Source organism: Glandiceps talaboti, chromosome 15 (assembly GCF_964340395.1).
Source record: "Glandiceps talaboti chromosome 15, keGlaTala1.1, whole genome shotgun sequence".
In the NCBI taxonomy this organism is placed as follows: domain Eukaryota; kingdom Metazoa; phylum Hemichordata; class Enteropneusta; family Spengelidae; genus Glandiceps; species Glandiceps talaboti.
In genome coordinates, this window is record NC_135563.1 from 1,075,171 (window position 1) to 1,095,675 (window position 20,505).

The 20,505-nt window shown below is 38.2% G+C and overlaps 1 protein-coding gene across 1 annotated transcript in view; it reads right to left on the reverse strand.

Annotated features, from left to right (window-relative positions):
- LOC144446527 (RNA-binding region-containing protein 3-like) overlaps window positions 1-20,505 on the reverse strand; it is a 66,363-nt gene that overhangs the window by 45,269 nt on the left and 589 nt on the right. The window contains exons 2-4 of the mRNA XM_078136311.1: window positions 15,842-15,889; window positions 13,595-13,707; window positions 8,143-8,250 (exon numbers count right to left, since the gene is read on the reverse strand). Of these exons, the coding sequence (XP_077992437.1) occupies window positions 8,143-8,250; window positions 13,595-13,707; window positions 15,842-15,889 (269 nt within the window). The remainder of the gene's footprint in view (window positions 1-8,142; window positions 8,251-13,594; window positions 13,708-15,841; window positions 15,890-20,505) is intronic.

Sequence of the window (20,505 nt, forward strand, 5' to 3'; positions counted from 1 at the left end):
CTGTAGGGAGTGCTCTGGGACTTACTTTAATAACCCCATCCCCTCACTGTAGGGAGTGCTCTGGGACTCACTTTAATAACCCCATTCCCTCACTGTATAGAGTGCTCTGGGACTCACTTTAATAACCCCATCCCCTCACTGTACGGAGTGCTCTGGGACTTACTTTAATAACCCCATTCCCTCACTGTAGGGAATGCTCTGGGACTCACTTTAATAACCCCATCCCCTCACTGTACGGAGTGCTCTGGGACTCACTTTAATAACCCCCATTCTTTCACTGTACGGAGTGCTCTGGGACTTACTTTAATAACCCCCATCCCCTCACTGAGTGCTCTGGGACTCACTTTAATAACCCCCATTCTTTCACTGTACGGAGTGCTCTGGGACTTACTTTGATAACCCTATACATCCCCTCACTGTACGGAGTGCTCTGGGACTTACTTTAATAACCCCCATTCCCTCACTGAGTGCTCTGGGACTCACTTTAATAACCCCCATCCCCTCACTGTACGGAGTGCTCTGGGACTTACTTTATAACCCCCATCCCCACACTGAGTGCTCTGGGACTCACTTTAATAACCCCCATTCTTTCACTGTACGGAGTGCTCTGGGACTTACTTTGATAACCCTATACATCCCCTCACTGTACGGAGTGCTATGGGACTCACTTTAATAACCCCCATCCCCTCACTGAGTGCTCTGGGACTCACTTTAATAACCCCCATCCCCTCACTGTACGGAGTGCTCTGGGACTTACTTTAATAACCCGATTCCCTCACTGTATAGAGTGCTCTGGGACTTACTTTAATAACCCCATCCCCTCACTGTAGGGAGTGCTCTGGGACTTACTTTAATAACCCCATCCCCTCACTGTAGGGAGTGCTCTGGGACTCACTTTAATAACCCCATTCCCTCACTGTATAGAGTGCTCTGGGACTCACTTTAATAACCCCATCCCCTCACTGTACGGAGTGCTCTGGGACTTACTTTAATAACCCCATTCCCTCACTGTAGGGAATGCTCTGGGACTCACTTTAATAACCCCATCCCCTCACTGTACGGAGTGCTCTGGGACTCACTTTAATAACCCCCATTCTTTCACTGTACGGAGTGCTCTGGGACTTACTTTAATAACCCCCATCCCCTCACTGAGTGCTCTGGGACTCACTTTAATAACCCCCATTCTTTCACTGTACGGAGTGCTCTGGGACTTACTTTGATAACCCTATACATCCCCTCACTGTACGGAGTGCTCTGGGACTTACTTTAATAACCCCCATTCCCTCACTGAGTGCTCTGGGACTCACTTTAATAACCCCCATCCCCTCACTGTACGGAGTGCTCTGGGACTTACTTTATAACCCCCATCCCCACACTGAGTGCTCTGGGACTCACTTTAATAACCCCCATTCTTTCACTGTACGGAGTGCTCTGGGACTTACTTTGATAACCCTATACATCCCCTCACTGTACGGAGTGCTATGGGACTCACTTTAATAACCCCCATCCCCTCACTGAGTGCTCTGGGACTCACTTTAATAACCCCCATCCCCTCACTGTACGGAGTGCTCTGGGACTTACTTTAATAACCTTCATCCCCTCACTGAGTGCTCTGGGACTCACTTTAATAACCCCCATCCCCTCACTGTACGGAGTGCTCTGGGACTTACTTTAATAACCCCCATCCCCTCACTGAGTGCTCTGGGACTTACTTTAATAACCCCCATCCCCTCACTGTACAGAGTGCTCTGGGACTTACTTTGATAACCCCCATCCCCTCACTGAGTGCTCTGGGACTCACTTTAATAACCCCCATCCCCTCACTCTACGGAGTGCTCTGGGACTTACTTTAATAACCTTCATCCCCTCACTGAGTGCTCTGGGACTCACTTTAATAACCCCCATCCCCTCACTGTACGAAGTGCTCTGGGACTTACTTTAATAGCCCCCATCCCCTCACTGAGTGCTATGGGACTTACTTTAATAACCCCATCCCATCCCTCACTGTACGGAGTGCTATGGGACTTACTTTAATAACCCCATCCCATCCCCTCACTGTATGGAGTGCTCTGGGACTTACTTTAATAACCCCCATCCCCTCACTGAGTGCTATGGGACTTACTTTAATAACCCCATCCCCTCACTGTACGGAGTGCTCTGGGACTTACTTTAATAACCCCCATCCCCTCACTGAGTGCTCTGGGACTTACTTTAATAACCCCCATCCCCTCACTGAGTGCTCTGGGACTTACTTTAATAGCCCCCATCCCATCCCTCACTGTATGGAGTGCTATGGGATTTACTTCAGTAACCCCCATCCCCTCACTGAGTGCTCTGGGACTTACTTTAATAACCCCCATCCCCTCACTGTATGGAGTGCTATGGGACTTACTTTAATAACCCCATCCTATCCCTCACTGTATGGCGTGCTATGGGACTTACTTTAATAACCCCATCCCGGCCCTCACTGTATGGAGTGCTCTGGGACTCATTTTAATAACTCCCATCCCCTCACTGAGTGCTATGGGACTTACTTTAATAACCCCATCCCCTCACTGTACGGAGTGCTCTGGGACTTACTTTAATAACCCCATCCCCTCACTGTATGGAGTGCTATGGGACTTACTTTAATAACTCTCATCCCCTCACTGAGTGCTCTGGGACTTACTTTAATAACCCCATCCCATCCCTCACTGTATGGAGTGCTCTGGGACTTACTTTAAATTAATAACCCCATCCCATCCCTCACTGTATGGAGTGCAATGGGATTTACTTTAATAACCCCATCCCCTCACTGTACGGAGTGCTATGGGACTTACTTCCCCATCCCCTCACTCTATGGAGTGCTATGGGATTTACTTTAATAACCCCATCCCCTCACTGTACAGAGTGCTCTGGGACTTACTTTAATATCCCCATCCCCTCTGTGTATGGAGTGTTCTAGGGCTAACTTTGATAAATCCCTCACTGTATGGAGTGCTATGGGACCTCATGTACTTTAATAACCCCTCACTGTATGGAGTGCTGTGGGACTTGTTGCAACAAAACACAATCAATTACACAAAATGTCACTGTCCTGTGATTTCATGCCCAAATTTGCTATCAACATACAAACAGCAGCTACAATCATTCAAAGCAGCTGTAAAATTGTTGATCAATATAACAAACATTCCTAAAAGAGATATCTGTGGGACTCCCAATAAAACGTCTGCCAACTCTGATGATTCTCCATTCATTACAACTCTTTGCTTATGCTGGTGAAGATAGGACACAAACCACTTCAAAATGTTTTTAGCACAACTGAACTGATAATGTTCAGTAGTGCTATAGGCATTGAAAATGTCTGTCTGTCTGGCTGACTGCATGTGTGTGTGTGTGTGTGTGTGTGTGTGTGTGTGTGTGTGTGTGTGTGTGTGTATGTGTGTGTGTGTGTGTGCGTGCGTGCGTGCGTGCATGCGTGTGTGTGTAAAGAACTTAAAAATCAAAAACTGATGGACCGATTGCCATGATATTTGGTGAGTACATGTATATTACCTTGGGTATCTGGTTGGGAAATTGTTCAAATCAAAATGACCTTACGACCGGTGTGTGATTTGGGTCAAGAAATGTGATTTTTGGTAAAAAAATTTAAACTCAAAAACTACTAGACAGATTGGTCTGAAATTTGGCAGGGACGTTCTTTTATGGGTGTAGATTGGGAATTTTTCATGACATGATGCTCATCACCATCATTGTGCAGTGCCTGTTTAAAATTGACCGAGTTCTTGCAGAAACAGGTGAATATTAAAACCACAGAAACAACTTGTGATATGGAGATTCCATTAAAAGCACAAGAACTGGTAAATACAATTTCCCGTTGAAAGCATGTTTTACAAATACTATAAAAATGTTTCAAAATTTGAATGAATTTCGTTGCAAGTTAAGTTCATATTTATCGATGACCATGTAAATAGCAAGCGTTGCAATAGGACAGATCATTCATGTTCCTATTTCCTATAATGAACTAAAACAAAAGAATTTACATTTCTTGTGCATCAGCTTTTTAAATGATACAGCCCTCCTAAAAGGTGGTGAAGATGTCGGCGAAGGTGTACGTCAAGTATCTATCAAAGTCCAAATACCGCATTTACTCTGGTTAGCGCCCTCACGCGGGCAAACACAAAGTGCTTTTGTTTAGACAATGTCTATTTTTAGAATAGTTGCAGTTCACCGCCCATCCCCACCCTCCCAACCATGTATGTGTTCATTTGTTCATCACGGAAGACTGGCAAACCCACAATAACGGATCAATTGTTTACAGTATCGACCATGGGTACTTGAATGTGTTTAGGTACCTTACCCATTAAATAAAATTGGATGAGATAATGGTGAATGTGTGAGCTAATAATAGAAGGATGAAAATGCTGTTATCATGGTGAATAATACAAGATTTTTGTTTGTACATTGTATTGTTTCATGTCGTTATATCTCACAGGACACGATGTTTACGCTCATTTCTTGCGCATTCACAGCACTGAAAATGAATTCGTACAACCAGTCATCGATCTTTGACTTCAGTGCACGTACCTCAGAAGACTGATACCACTTAGTGTTTGTCGTGCTCCACATTTGTTTAAACAAATCGTTGCAATATCACACAATCCAAACTAAAATGTTTCATATTTTATTACAAAACCTGCTCCACTTTACAATATTTTACCCACAACTCTCTCTGATTTGTACTGTTGGACATCAGATGAGTTTCTGAATACATATTTACATTGGTTCTGGTATCAATGATTTATTGTTGAAGGAGTTGCAATTTTAGAAATTTGTCAACAGATTTTCTTGAAAGACATGCAAAATATATGCACCTGTTATGACTTTGCCAAAGATATAGATTTATTTGAATAGGTATGACAAAAGAAATTTACATACTAAAACTCATCATACACACTGCCTACCCAAGTTAGTGATACTTTGACATTGAAAAGTGTTTTCTTCACAGTACATGTTTCATTTACTTGTTAGCACATTTTATGCAAAATTTAGGACTTTATTTTTGATTCCTCATTGTGCTTTTGTTACATATTGATTAAACGTAATTACGATGCTTAAAATGTTGACAAATATGGGTTATTGAAGAAGTTATAATATAAGGAAATTCTAAGCATACCAATCAGAGAGCGTTGTGGGTAAAATGTAGTTTGGAATTATGGTGCAGTCTTGTTGCTAGGTATATTTGAATACATTTTTTAAATGTTTACTCAATTGTCTATTAATCTCTGTTGTTATGCTTGTAATGTACGTAATTATTTGGCTGTTGCTATGGGCGTGGTCTTGTTGCTAGGCATATTTGCATAGACTTTTTGAATGTTTACTCACTTACCCAGAGTTAGCGCTAGTGCTCGCCACATTCGCAAAATGCGAATAAAATTCTAATTGGCGGAAAAATGATAATGTCGCTACGGTGGCAATTGTATAATAATTTCCTGTTGTCAATGGAAGTTTTCGGAGCCTCGCCCGCCCTATTCGCGATCGTATCATTCCATGGTCATTCCAGTGGTCACTTTTTTTATGATGCATTCCCTGGAACGCGTTCTCACCAAAAATTGCACCAAAATCCAAGTCTTTTCCAAATTTGCATACACATCTTGAATAGAGTTTGTCAGTTCTGCAGTACCCCTGAGTCAGTTTGGTCGATTGTTACAATGACATGTATTTAATTTCAAATGTACATGAAATACATTACAAATGTTTAAAATTACATGCACGCTGTACATGTCATTCTTCCACACATCATATACACATACACACAGCTTGTACTTCCAAAATGTCACAATAACATTTATATGCAACAATATTCTACGCAGTGATTTAATGTTATCTTTCTGGGCTTTCGATTTTCCATGGTAATCACTCTCTGGAAATATATGCGCCCCGGCCCTTCTTGGAGTACAGAGTACACTGGACACAGCATGCAGCACTGCAGTACACAAACTAAGTTCCAACTTCCATGACATGAAGGACAGTGTTAACTTTCAACTTGACAGAGACACGTTTGATAAAACTTTACGTTGCTGAAGAGATTCGTTTATTCTTGTACGATACCTTATAACATTATGTGTGAACCATGTTCACCCACTGAGTGAGAGCATGTGGTAAACGTTAAATTCACGTAATGCATTCGATCTAGTAGCGAAGCTCAAAAAGAAAGTTGAAGTTTTAGTGACAATGAAATGGTGACATGGCGGTATGAATTTATCTGAGTGAAGTTTGCAGCATAGACCGTCGGCCAATGTGGTCTATATTTGATCATCGCTTAGCCCATGAATGGAAGATGCTTTGTGTAATGGCTGTCATATTGATGCAAACCCTGTCTAACCAGTCTGTTAATAAGTAACCAATCATGTTGATAGATAATGATAATAGCACATAGTTTCTAAACTAAAAATGTACCCAAGATGTACTTTCCACGTCAGGAAATGGCCATGGGGCACATGAAACTGTTTATATGTTTTCCATACGTTGGGTCGTATTCAAATTTTACAGGTCACACTGCACTAAGAGATTTAGCTAATAATTACAAGTGAGAACTGTGACTCAATGCCGTGTGTTCCACAACTTCAAAGCAACGACAACCAAACATTTGTTAACACTAAGCCCATGCCCATTCACATAGCAAATGTAGACTGTATGGCTAATACGATGCCTCTGTGGCAAAAAAAATGTGCATTTTTTGCCACAAATGAAGATTGTGGCTATTAGTTTAAAAATCCTAGCACTAACTCTGCTTGCCTACCAGATGATGTTCTTACTTGACCAAAATATACTGCCACTTGGTTGTTGCTAAGGGTGTGGTCATGGTTGGTAGGGTCAATTGTGTTAAAATGTTTTGAAGAAAATCTGCAGAATAACTACAAACAACTCTCTTGAGATACAAGTTTTTGAAAAAAATTCCCAGGTTTACACCTAATTTGCATATCACTGATGAGATCATTATATGCTTAATATTTCTTCATCTATGCAACCCCATTAAATTTCACCCAAATAATAGATATTATTTGCATATCACTGACAGAATCACAATATCATGAACAACTCTCAATCTACATACCCCTAAGAATATTCCTACCAAATTTCAGGCCAATCTGCCAAGTAGTTTTGGAGTTTAATTTTTTTTCACCCAAAATGCACAACAAGGTAATACATGTATGTGTATGTGGAAAAACACAAGGTAATACATGTGTATATGTATGTGGAAAAACACAAGGTAATAGCTCGCGCAGCGGCTCAATGACTAGTACGCATGCGCGTCGTATATACTATGCGAAAAAATTTGGTGGGTCTCCCAATGATGCATTGCGGCGCGCACTGACTACACATGCGCCTTCTATATACTACGTGCATTCTCCACGCGCTACCGTATCATCGTATATCATAGGCGACATAACATAACCATGCATTGCAATATTGTAACAGTAGGCCTGTTGGCACGATTATCGTAACATTGTAACGAGTATCGAGGCATCACTGTACCTCAAGGAGAAATTGTTACACTATTTGGAAGTTTGATGCACGGCGGTACGCGATACGGACCACTGATGACATAGCACAGTTTAATTTCCGGGTTGTGGAAGTGTGGTTTTGATATTTATATTGTCGATAATTGTTTTTTTTTACATGTTTTAAAAAGAATATCTACTTTCCTATGTTTGTTGGTACAGTAACATTCCTAAATCATCGAGTTGAATTGTCCAAAGACCAACGTACATTGGTGGAGGGTCTATGATAAGTTGAAAATGAACAATATTAATGATGGTTTTTGAAACCAACAACTGCATAGAGTGTTGACTTGCTTTACTTCTCGTCCATGTCAGAGAATTAGTTGTCATTCAATAAAATAAATTTTGATGGTCAATACCCCTGGAAAATGACCCAAATCAAGTGTATCAACCCTGGCCCAGGCAGCCGGTCATAAATGAATGTACCCTGTGCGAGCTTATGGGCTTTGCCTAGTTATGATATTACATGTGTATGTGTATGTGGAAAAACATAAGGTAATACATGTGTATGTGGAAAAACACAAGGTAATACATGTGTATGTGGAAAAACACAAGGTAATACATGTGTATGTGTACAAATGTATGTGGAAAAACTTACCTTAATGAGGGTGCTATTCCTGTGAATTGTTGACTTCGTTCCTTCACATGATCTGATAAACTCATCACTGTTTCTTTCTTTTCTTTTCCCTTTTCTTTCTCTGTAATTCTAAGATTAAAATTTCAAAATACTAATATTGTATAATGGGCATATACCCCACACTACTCTCACCATACATGTATGTGAATTGACACTACACATTGCCATATTAAATGTATGAATTATTTGAAATATGTGACAAGCCCACAAGCATAGATTTAGAGCTTGATTTGAAAATCCTTTCTCCAAACGTGCACTAACTTACAAAAATACCCCTTAGGGAGAAAGAGGACCAACTTGTACTTAGTTGTGTACAAACAAATACACCCTAGGGAGAAAGAGGACCAACTTGTACTTAGTTGTGTACAAACAAATACACCCTAGGGAGAAAGAGGACCAACTTGTACTTAGTTGTGTACAAACAAATACACCCTAGGGAGAAAGAGGACCACCTTGTACTTAGTTGTGTACAAACAAATACATCCTAGGGAGAAAGAGGACCACCTTGTACTTAGTTGTGTACAAACAAATACACCCTAGGGAGAAAGAGGACCACCTTGTATTTAGTTGTGTACAAACAAATACACCCTAGGGAGAAAGAGGACCACCTTGTATTTAGTTGTGTACAAACAAATACACCCTAGGGAGAAAGAGGACCACCTTGTACTTAGTTGTGTACAAACAAATACACCCTAGGGAGAAAGAGGACCACCTTGTATTTAGTTTTGTACAAACAATAAAAGCACCAATTGCGTTGTAGCACAACTGTTGACAGTACACAATAATTTTCCGTTATGATTATGTGGTCTGCTAATCATATTTGCAAACATTCTTTGAAGATTTATTCCCATCCATGGTGTTATATCTGCTATATACACCATCATTTAATGTTACTATGGGCATGGTCTTGTTGCTAGGCATATCTACATACAATTTTGCAACACTCATTCATTTACCTTCCCATCACTGGTGTTATTTTGGCATCATAATGTTGCTATGGGCATGGCCTTGTTGCTAAGGGCATCTACATATTTTAGAATAATGTTTATTCTACTGCCTACCCATGCCTCTTGTTTTAGTTGTAAAAAAATCAAGACTGTTGCTAAGGGTGTGGTCATGGTTGCTAGGGCAATTACATATAAGTACAACACAGTCACAATTTGCAGACTAACTGTAACACTTTCAGAATCATAACCAAATTTCATCTCCAGTAGTTTGAGAGGCAAAGCTCAATACCAAAATCATTTGCATCATCTACAAGACAGACAGACAGGCATTTTACCTTGAACCAACCTGTAGTGCTGTGTTAAAGTTAGGTAGACACTGTTTCCAAGCAACCTCAAGGAGAGATTAATTCCAGTTCCATTCACACACACTTGTTACATTATGTTAAGTACCCAATAACAATTCTAATGGTTTAATGAGATCAATAAAACAATAATTTCTGTACACTGCTATGGCCTAAATATTCCTACAGACATTTCACCAGACCTAATTTGCATACTGTTTATGGAATTATCATGTAATAAATATCACTTGATCTGTACATCCCCAAAAACACCCCTGTGAAATTTCAGCCAAATTGACCTAGTACTTTTGGAATTATAGACATTTGACAAAAAGACACATTTTAGCCCTAATTTGCATATCACTGATGGGATCATTGTGTCATGAACAATTCTTAAACAAAACACCCCATGAACATTCCCATCAACTTTCAGACCAATCAGTGATAAGATCATTTTGATCTGAACAATTTCCCAACTAGACACCTAAGGTAATATACCCACCAAATATCATAGCAATCATTTACACACACACACACACACACACACACACACACACACACACACACACACACACACACACACACACACACACACACACACACACACACACACACACACACACACACACACACACACACACACACACACACACACACACACACACACACACACACACACACAAAGGATTTTTGAGGTTGGCTATAAATAATTCCAGTGTCTTACAGCTTTAACCCTGGAAAATTTTAATGATGAATGAAATAAACTAGGGATCTAAAATAATTTTGAGGCAATTCGAATTTCAATTTTCTCACAAATTTACCAAAAACACTGTCCATAAGCTTAATTGTCAACAACATTCAACTTGTAGTAGACATAACATCGTCTAATATTTAAATTTATGGAGTGTCTTGTGACCGGCGCCTGTCAGCAGACTCGGCCAATTTTTTTTCATCATTCTATTGTATTTAAACCTTGTACTTGACATTTCGCAATATTTATAATTCTCAACAAAATACCTCAACATGCTTTACCTCGCTCGTACTCAAAGCAGTCCCGGTATGATCACTGACATGACTAGAGAGAACCTTTTCGGATTTACATGTAAAACATAATGCAAAGTCTGAAACCAAATTAAAGTTATAATTATTTTTATAAATTAATTATTTTTACTTGCCAAATATTTGCATTTTGGAAATGGCAAGACATGTTCATGTCGTTTACATCACAGATAACACTAGTTATCTGTGTTTACATGTAAACTGTCGGCCAATAAACAAAGTTTGGTCGATTCACTGTACGTACTGCTCTTAACTTCACCCGCACACCTATGGCCTAGGCATGCCTTGCCTTGCTTACACGAATTGTCTTCATTCTAGTTCACTGTCACTCCAAACTGTACAACAATATAGGATTAATCACAAGTTACATGTTATCTGAAAACATCAAACTTTTATAGTGGGTCTGAAGTGTGATTTTAGTGAGTACCAAGAACTCCCGCGTTGCTAGCTAGCTGCTTGCTGTGGAAAATCACCCGGTCAAACGAGGTCAGCTTCAACTTCCGGGTCAAATCAGTCGTTTCTACCGAAAATTCTTGAACGGACCGTTACACAATGATCCTACTAAATTTACTTGCCATGGTTATTTAAAACACACATAAAAATCCACCTTTTTGTGAAATTTGTAAACTTTCCGGTCCGTATTGAGGAAACTATGAGCGAAAAACTGGGTTGAAATTTCAGGGCCTCAAGTATGCGTCCCGAATTCGTCGGAAAATCGGTATTCCTAAATGTAATCCCAAAATTTATTTTGCTGGCACGAAAGAAGAGATGTCAGTTGAGGTGCAGGCGTTTACAGTATCTAAAATGGTGGACTCTAGTGAAAGTTACGGCGAGTTGAAAATACCCAAAAATAAGGCCTGTGAGCAGCAATTCAAAGTGTGACGGTCGCTATATCTGGAGGATAGATTGTATGCAAATGAGGGTATTGCGGACTGGCTGATTATGTAGAAGGGGTGCAGAATTTGGATTTGAAGTTTACAACCCTGTTTCGAACAAACACTTGTCATTGGGCGCACAATGCATAGAATTATGACTATAGCACATATTACATTGCTTGTTTGTCGTCAATAGTGTCTTTTGAAAAGTGGCAGTTTACTTAAAGTCCCGTGGACTGATTTCCAATATGGCGTCGGTCACAATGCTCATTAACATATTAATTTTTTGGTTAAATTACAAAAAAAAATCATAAAAAATAGAAAAGATGATGTGCTGACTTGAAATTAACAAATCTGAGTAAGCTACCCTCTGCGCATCAACACATCAGATATCAAAACAATCTGACAAGTAGTATTTGAGGAGATGATGAAAATATCATTTTTTGAAAAAAAATCGTAAAAAATTGAAAATTGCACAGATCAACTTGGCATGGACAAATCTGAATAGCCTCCCCCAGGGAACATGCACACCAAATATTGAAGTATTCTGACTGTCACTTTTGGAGAAGATGATGAAAATAAAAAAAAGTTGACGGACACCAATGATTCACCTATACTCTATACCTCTATACCCACCTATACCTAAAGCTACGCTTTCAGCTTTCGCTGACAGCGGAGCTAAAAAAGCTCTTCAACGGGCAACCTAACCAATCATATTGGGTTGCCATGTAGGTCGAATTTTTTTTTTATAATGTTGGACAAGGATGTTAAAACAAGCCATATATAATGTTAAATAATGTCAAGTTGAGTTTATATAGTACTTATTCACTCATTTTGATTTCATCACTTGCAATTTGTCTGTGTGGCAATCAATTTCCATCAGTTCTACAGTTAGGAAATGTACACAATTTATTGTTAAACAAATTTTGTAGCTCGTCTGACCCTCTCCTCTCAAAAAATGTTACAGACCCGCCAAATGAAACTCCAGAATTATTTTAGCAACCCCTTCTCTCACCTACACTACAGTGTAGGTATAAAATTATATGGTACAAAGATGTAATTAAATAACAGTGATAAACAATTATTTTAGCAACCCCTTCTGTCACCTACACTACAGTGGAGATGTAAAATTATATGGTACAAAGATGTATCAAAATACCTGATAAACAATTATTTTAGCAACCCCTTCTGTCACCTACATATGCACTACAGTGGAGATATCAAATTATACGGTACAATGATGCATAAAAATAACAGTGACATGATAACCAACTCCAATAACAGTCCAAACAAGATTACTTTACAATGGATGTGGATTTCACATGCATGTCTCATAATGAGCTCTAATCTATACAGAGAAATACTAAGCCAGCCACCTTACACCTTGATTTGGGACAAAGACAGCTATCACCGTGATTGCTACTGATTGGAAGGAGACACCTCCAAAGATGAAAACTTTTTTGAAAATATGACAATGTAGGAGGCCATTTAGAGGCATACATTGTAACATATCAAACCATAGTATAATTTAAAGTCTTACGATGCGTCGCGTCAGTACAGTAAGGTTGTATCTGCCTATACAATTACATAGCAGATACGATCTTTCTCCACTGACATGATGAATTATGCTTGAATATGGTATTAAAATACCAGAATTGAGACAATTATACTATGCAGTACATATTACCTGGCTATAAGTGTATTTTGTTGTGGCAAAGCTGAAAGATATTTTGCAGACTTCTGAAGTTTAATTTGGTTCCAAAAAATCACAAATAAAGAGCAAAACATTTTAAGACTTTCAGTATGTTGATAGCCCAAAAACTGTTCAGCCCCCGTTCCATGGTTGTAAATTTTTGCTCATTCATTTCAGTGTACGTTGGATATGCAACAGCTTAGTTTTATAATCTCAATTCACTCTTGTATGCATCATCAGAGCCAAGTAAACCACTATAAAAGATATTAATATTATGTAATTTGAATTGACTCAAAATGTATATTGTTACACATATTATTCAGAAAGTATAAAGAAATCCGGATCCCCTTAATTTTGAAACAAAGTGTGCATTTTACTGACATGTGAAGCCTACATGAGGATATATTGCCCATAACCCCACCAAAAAAAATTGATATGCCAAAAAATATGGGTAGCTTTTTTATTTTTTCTGGCCTTACATAAATATTCACTACTTACTCATTTTTGACATCAATTTTTGAAGTATTCTGCAAATATTTGGGTAGTTTATTGGCGTATTCCACAACCAATCTTTGATCAAGAACTTTCAACTGATGAAGACGTTGTAGTGCCTAGAAGAAAATTCATACTGTTTATACATTTATTTCAAGTATTGAATGGCCTGGCCAATACAGATATACATTTATTGTATTAAATGGCAGGCCATTACATATGTATACTGTTTGCAATACATTTATTGTATTGAATGGCCTGGCCAATACATATGTATACTGTTATCAATACATTTATTGTATTGAATGGCCAGGCCAATACATATGTATACTGTTTGAAATACATTTATTGTATTGAATGGCAGGCCAATACATATGTATACTGTTATCAATACATTTATTGTATTGAATGGCCTGGCCAATACATATGTATACTGTTAGCAATACATTTATTGTATTGAATAGCAGGCCATTACATATGTATACTGCTTGCAATACATTTATTGTATTGAATAGCAGGCCATTACATATGTATACTGTTAGCAATACATTTATTGTATTGAATGGCAGGCCAATACATATGTATACTGTTAGCAATACATTTATTGTATTGAATGGCCAGGCCAATACATATGTATACTGTTATCAATACATTTATTGTATTGAATGGCCTGGCCAATACATATGTATACTGTTAGCAATACATTTATTGTATTGAATGGCCAGGCCAATACATATGTATACTGTTAGCAATACATTTATTGTATTGAATGGCCAGGCCAATACATATGTATACTGTTTGCAATACATTTATTGTATTGAATGGCAGGCCAATACATATGTATACTGTTTGCAATACATTTATTGTATTGAATGGCCCGGCCAATACATATGTATACTGTTAGCAATACATTTATTGTATTGAATGGCAGGCCAATACATATGTATACTGTTAGCAATACATTTATTGTATTGAATGGCCTGGCCAATACAGATATACATTTATTGTATTGAATAGCAGGCCATTACATATGTATACTGCTTGCAATACATTTATTGTACAGTATTGAATGGCCTGGCCATTACATATGTATACTGTTAGCAATACATTTATTGTATTGAATGGCAGGCCAATACATATGTATACTGTTAGCAATACATTTATTGTATTGAATGGCCAGGCCAATACATATGTATACTGTTATCAATACATTTATTGTATTGAATGGCCTGGCCAATACATATGTATACTGTTAGCAATACATTTATTGTATTGAATGGCCAGGCCAATACATATGTATACTGTTTGCAATACATTTATTGTATTGAATGGCCAGGCCAATACATATGTATACTGTTAGCAATACATTTATTGTATTGAATGGCAGGCCAATACATATGTATACTGTTAGTGTTAGCAATACATTTATTGTATTGAATGGCCAGGCCAATACATATGTATACTGTTAGCAATACATTTATTATATTGAATGGCCAGGCCAATACATATGTATACTGTTTGCAATACATTTATTGTATTGAATGGCAGGCCAATACAAATGTATACTGTTATCAATACATTTATTGTATTGAATGGCCAGGCCAATACATATGTATACTGTTATCAATACATTTATTGTATTGAATGGCCAGGCCAATACATATGTATACTGTTTGCAATACATTTATTGTATTGAATGGCCTGGCCAATACATATGTATACTGTTAGCAATACATTTATTGTATTGAATGGCCTGGCCAATACATATGTATACTGCTTGCAATACATTTATTGTATTGAATGGCCTGGCCAATACATATGTATACTGTTAGCAATACATATATAGTATTGAATGGCCTGGCCAATATGTATTTGGTTGTCAGTGGCTGAGTGGTTAAACCATTTACCACTCTTACCACTGCGGATGGGGTTCGAACCCCATTCAGGGTTCGATTAAATTTACCATGCTGTAACTTAGTAAGAAGAGTGTCGTTCAGTTTGACTCTACCAAACAACGCAGGTTTTCCAGGGGTACTCCGGTTACCTCCTGCATTAACACTGAATGTATGAGGGATGGCCCTCACTGGACTTCTTGGGAGACAAGTGTTTATATACTTAAAGAACTATCCAGTATAAATAAAGATTATTACACACACACACGCACGCACGCACGCACGCACGTACACACACACACACACACACACACACACACACACACACACACACCTTAAAGAAACATTTTCATTTACTCACCTTGGAAGCAGTGACACTGTCATCAAACTTGACAATAGCACAATATTTCTGAGTAAAGATGAAATCATCATATTAAAAATGTTAATATGCATTACACTAATATTTACATCCCCACAATATTACATCTTAGGGACTAGTCAGTTTCTACAGCCTGGGGGGGGGGGGGGTCAGTGGATTCTTCCATTGGGCTGACAAAAAGTCACTGACCTGGAGGTTTTTTACTCAGAAAAGTCAATTATGAGACTATTCAGACACTTTCAGACAATAATTTCCAAGCTTCACAATACAAGACAGCAGCAACATGTAAAAAGCAACTACATTACATAGAGTTGAAATATTTTTTAAATATAGTTTGATAACATCTTGACAGTAAGAGGTAGGGGGAACAGCTTGAGACTGGGATGGGTCCACCTCATGTGGGGGTCCTAGAGGTTTTTTACTCTTAAAGCCAATTTTAGGCTATTCAGACCCTCAAGCAATAACCTCCAAGCTTTACAAGACAAGACCATCAAGTATCAGAAACTATTCTTTATAAATTACACAGGGTTGAAATATGTACTTAAAAAGTTAAATGGCATAATTATAGTAAAGGTCGACACATCTAATGGTAGTATCATTGGTAGGGTGATTTGGAGTTTTAAGGGAGCGTTCAGTTTTTATGGCCGGAGGGGGGGGGGAAGTGCACCTCAATTTGGGACTCAAAGAAGGGGGGGGGGGGAATCACCATTTTTACAAAGTGAATAAAGGGGGGGGGGGGGTCACCCTATTTTCAACAACTGAACGAAATCATGAACCACCCTCCTGTACGTAAATTTCCATACAACAAATGTATGTGCATACAATAAACCATAAACAATGGCTATAAATATACGTTCAAATATAACATAAACTCTGTCTCTTGATACATCCCAAGCATATGACATGGAGTCATAACATTGCACCTTTTAAGCAACAGCTTTGTTAGAAATGACTTCTCAATATTGCAGGCCATGAGTTGCATTGTGTCATCATGTGGTATAAATACTTGCATGTGTAGCTGTACACGTAACACATAAGAAATGAAATACCTTGAAATTTACTGGATGGACTGACTCTAAAATCTGTGCCTCCATTGACCTGAACATGTTGAATTCCACACAAACATAGCCAATAGAGACACATGTTCAAATAATTTAAGGAATTTGTATCTCTAAATGGTAACTGACCTCCACTGTGCATGTTTTTCCCAAATTTTCTCACTTTCTACTTGATCTTTTTTTATTATTATTTGTGTCAATATGACTTGAAATGATTTAAACTTTTGAAACCCTAAAATTAGTGATACTTTTATGATATAACTAAGTTGTGTTTTACTTCTGAATGGTACTCTAAATGGCCTCCAAAAGGTGTTAATTTTTCAAAAAGCTCTTACTGTGGGACACCCCTCCTAACCTCCAACACTTGTATAGCAGGCACACACGCACGTAGCATGCACTTCTCCCCATACTTTTTCCAGTTCTCTCCCTACTTTGAAACTTACTGAAACCCCTAGGTTTATAATTATATCAACGCCATTTCTAATACTGTACTTTATAATTAGCTGAATTAATCTATAATGGTAATAGTTCACTCAATTTAAGAGATATTCTAGAACTTTTGGTTACTAAACAATGAATATTTTGCATGTCCATGAACAGACAATCATACTTCTCATAGGGTTCCTGTCTAAAGAGCTTTATACATGTGAAGCAATGAATTTGGGACAGCAATTTACCAGATACACTTAAAATGACTGTAAATGTAACAAGTAAAATTAACTATGCAGTGTGCTGTATATTGTGCTCTGAGAATCTAGTGTCTTTTGCAAGAACAAGAAAAATATTTCTTGTCAACAGATGTCGGGGGGGGGGGGGGGGGGGGGGTCACTGTGTTTTTTTATTTGTCAGAGGGGTGGGGGTGGGGTTGGATTGTTGGATGAATTGCAGGGGGGCAGGGTTTCAGTATTTTTAAGTACAACACAAACAAGAAGTCACCGCCCCCCCCCCCCCCCCCCCCCCCCCCCGGCCATAAAAACTGATCGCTCCCTAAGGTAATTTTAGACTATCTTGGCAAACATTTCACATCTTTAAAAGACAATATCAGGAGGAAATCACACATGGTCTGTTAAATAAAACATGACCCTCCCCCCATTCTCCATTTGTAAAAAGTGACCCCCCCCCCTTTGCCCCATTTTGTAAAACATGACCCTCCCCATGACAATTGCATATACTGAACGTTAATCAATATTCCCATTATATGTATGTATACATACAAATTAAATCATTTTGACTCTGTCTTAGAAAGCAATATTTGTACATATAAAGTGACAAACAGTAAAAGACTGGCTAGTTATAATCATACACAATCCATTTAGTATCTAAAACGTGCTTTCCATGTTGTGCATACTCTGTCTGATCTGGTCACTTGTAAAAGTTCCTTGATATCGTTATATTAAGGCAATTTTTAGGTTATTCATAGCCTTTGAGGTAAAATTTCCAAGCTTTGAAAAGCTAACGTAAATGTAAGTTTTAAATGAGTTTCCCATGTCACATAAAAATGGGCTTGTAACATTGGTATAGGGGCATTAATATTGCATGTACATGTATAGTAAAGTCACCGTTATGTTAGAGAACTTTAGGTAGTCATACCTAGTGTATTATAGAAACCGGAATCTGATGAGATGTGGTAATTTGGAGTGTCGATAACATGTAGTGTCCAAAATAGAAAGTATATTAATCCCTTCTGACAAGTTCATACTGAAGAGTAGAATAATTTAGATTAATTTCTTTTATAAACTATCCATGAAGATTACCATTATGAAACCTTCAAGTTCACTTTTGCCCCAAAGTGCAATATAAATGAAGCATTGGATCTGGATCTGGATAAATACTGCATAACACTCCAGGTGGAGTCAAACATGCAGGAACTGGTGTGCGCATGATTAATTGGCTATTCTAGCTGATTTACATGTATGTGCTCGATGATAGCCGACTTGAATTCTTTCGGATCTTCTATGGTAGTTGTTAAATATGGTATAGTGTGCCAGTCTTTTATGATTTGTGGGAAAAAGCTGAATTTGAAACAGTCTTTGTTAGCTGGTATAATTTGATAACGGTTGCTGTGTTGGTGTCATGACAGGTGCCGGATCGGCTGAAGGATATCATTCACCGGTAGGGATAGGAGGCCTTGTCTAGCTCTGTGTAGAGTACTCAGTCTGTTTATAGTTCTTCTGTCTTTGAGTGTGCTCTAGTGTAAGTCCTTGATGATTTCCGATACACTACTTGATCTGGAGTAATCATTTAAAACAAATGTCGCCACTCTGCATTGGATGTTCTCTGCTTTATTAATACGATTTTTGGTATGAGGGTTCCAGATGGCAGATGAATACTCAAATAATGGGCGAACTAAAGACAAATACATGTAAGCAGTTTCCTTGATGGGTTTGTTACATTGATTATGAAACAGCCAAGCATTTACATGACATGTTCTTTCTGTAACTAGTGTGATAGCTAGGTAATACTTGTATATGTGTATGTATAGTTATGTTTGAACTCTTACATGAAGTAATATTAGGGAGCCTTCAGTATTTACAAGGGGAGGGGGAGGCAGGAGGAAATCACACATGGCCTGTCAAATAAAACATGATCCTGCCCCCATTCTCCATTTGTAAAAAGTGACCCTCCCCTTTGCCCCATTTTGTAAAACATGACCCTCCCCATGACAATTGCATATACTGAACGTTAATCAATATTCCCATTATATGTATGTATACATACAAATTAAATCATTTTGACTCTGTCTTAGAAAGCAATATTTGTACATATAAAGTGACAAACAGTAAAAGACTGGCTAGTTACATCTCGTATAATCATACACAATCTAGTTAGTATCTAAAACGTGCTTTCTATGTTGTGCATACTCTGTCTGATCTGGTCACTTGTAGAAGTTCCCTGATATCGTTATCATCATCATCACCTTCACCTTCAGTATTGCCATTATCAGTGGCACTCTAATCTGACTCACTGGTACTACTTGAGTCAGTACATGTATCACTGTCTGTGTTCTCTATGACATTCAAAACTACATCATCATCATCATCATCATCATCATCATTATCATCATCATCATCATCGATACCATCATCACCATCATATTTGAACAACAACATTCACGGACAGTGTGAGTGATAAGGTGAGATGGTACACTCAACAAAATGTTTTTATAAAACAATTTTCTTACAATACATATATCTTTTATTTTTGTATTTTGGCATGTAAAGTACTTGTAAAAATAAATGTTGAGTGCTAATCTCACTTTTACATCTCAAAACACACAAAACCAATTGACAATAATTGAATCTTCAATTTGGTCATAAAACTACGGATTGTGAAATGTGACCCTCCTCCAAACATTGTAATGCAAAATATGACCCTCCCCTAAGAACAGGTTTGTAAAGTGTGACCCCCTGAAGGCTCCCTTAAAGAATTCATGTACATGTAAGAAACAGGGACAAGAACAAATATTTACATGTACCACATTTCAGACAAGGCTATATCATGCCATTATAAAAAAGGGATTTTTTTCTTCCATCACAATCCAAAACACAGTGTTCCCCCTATCCACAAACTGACCGGTCCCTTAGGTTG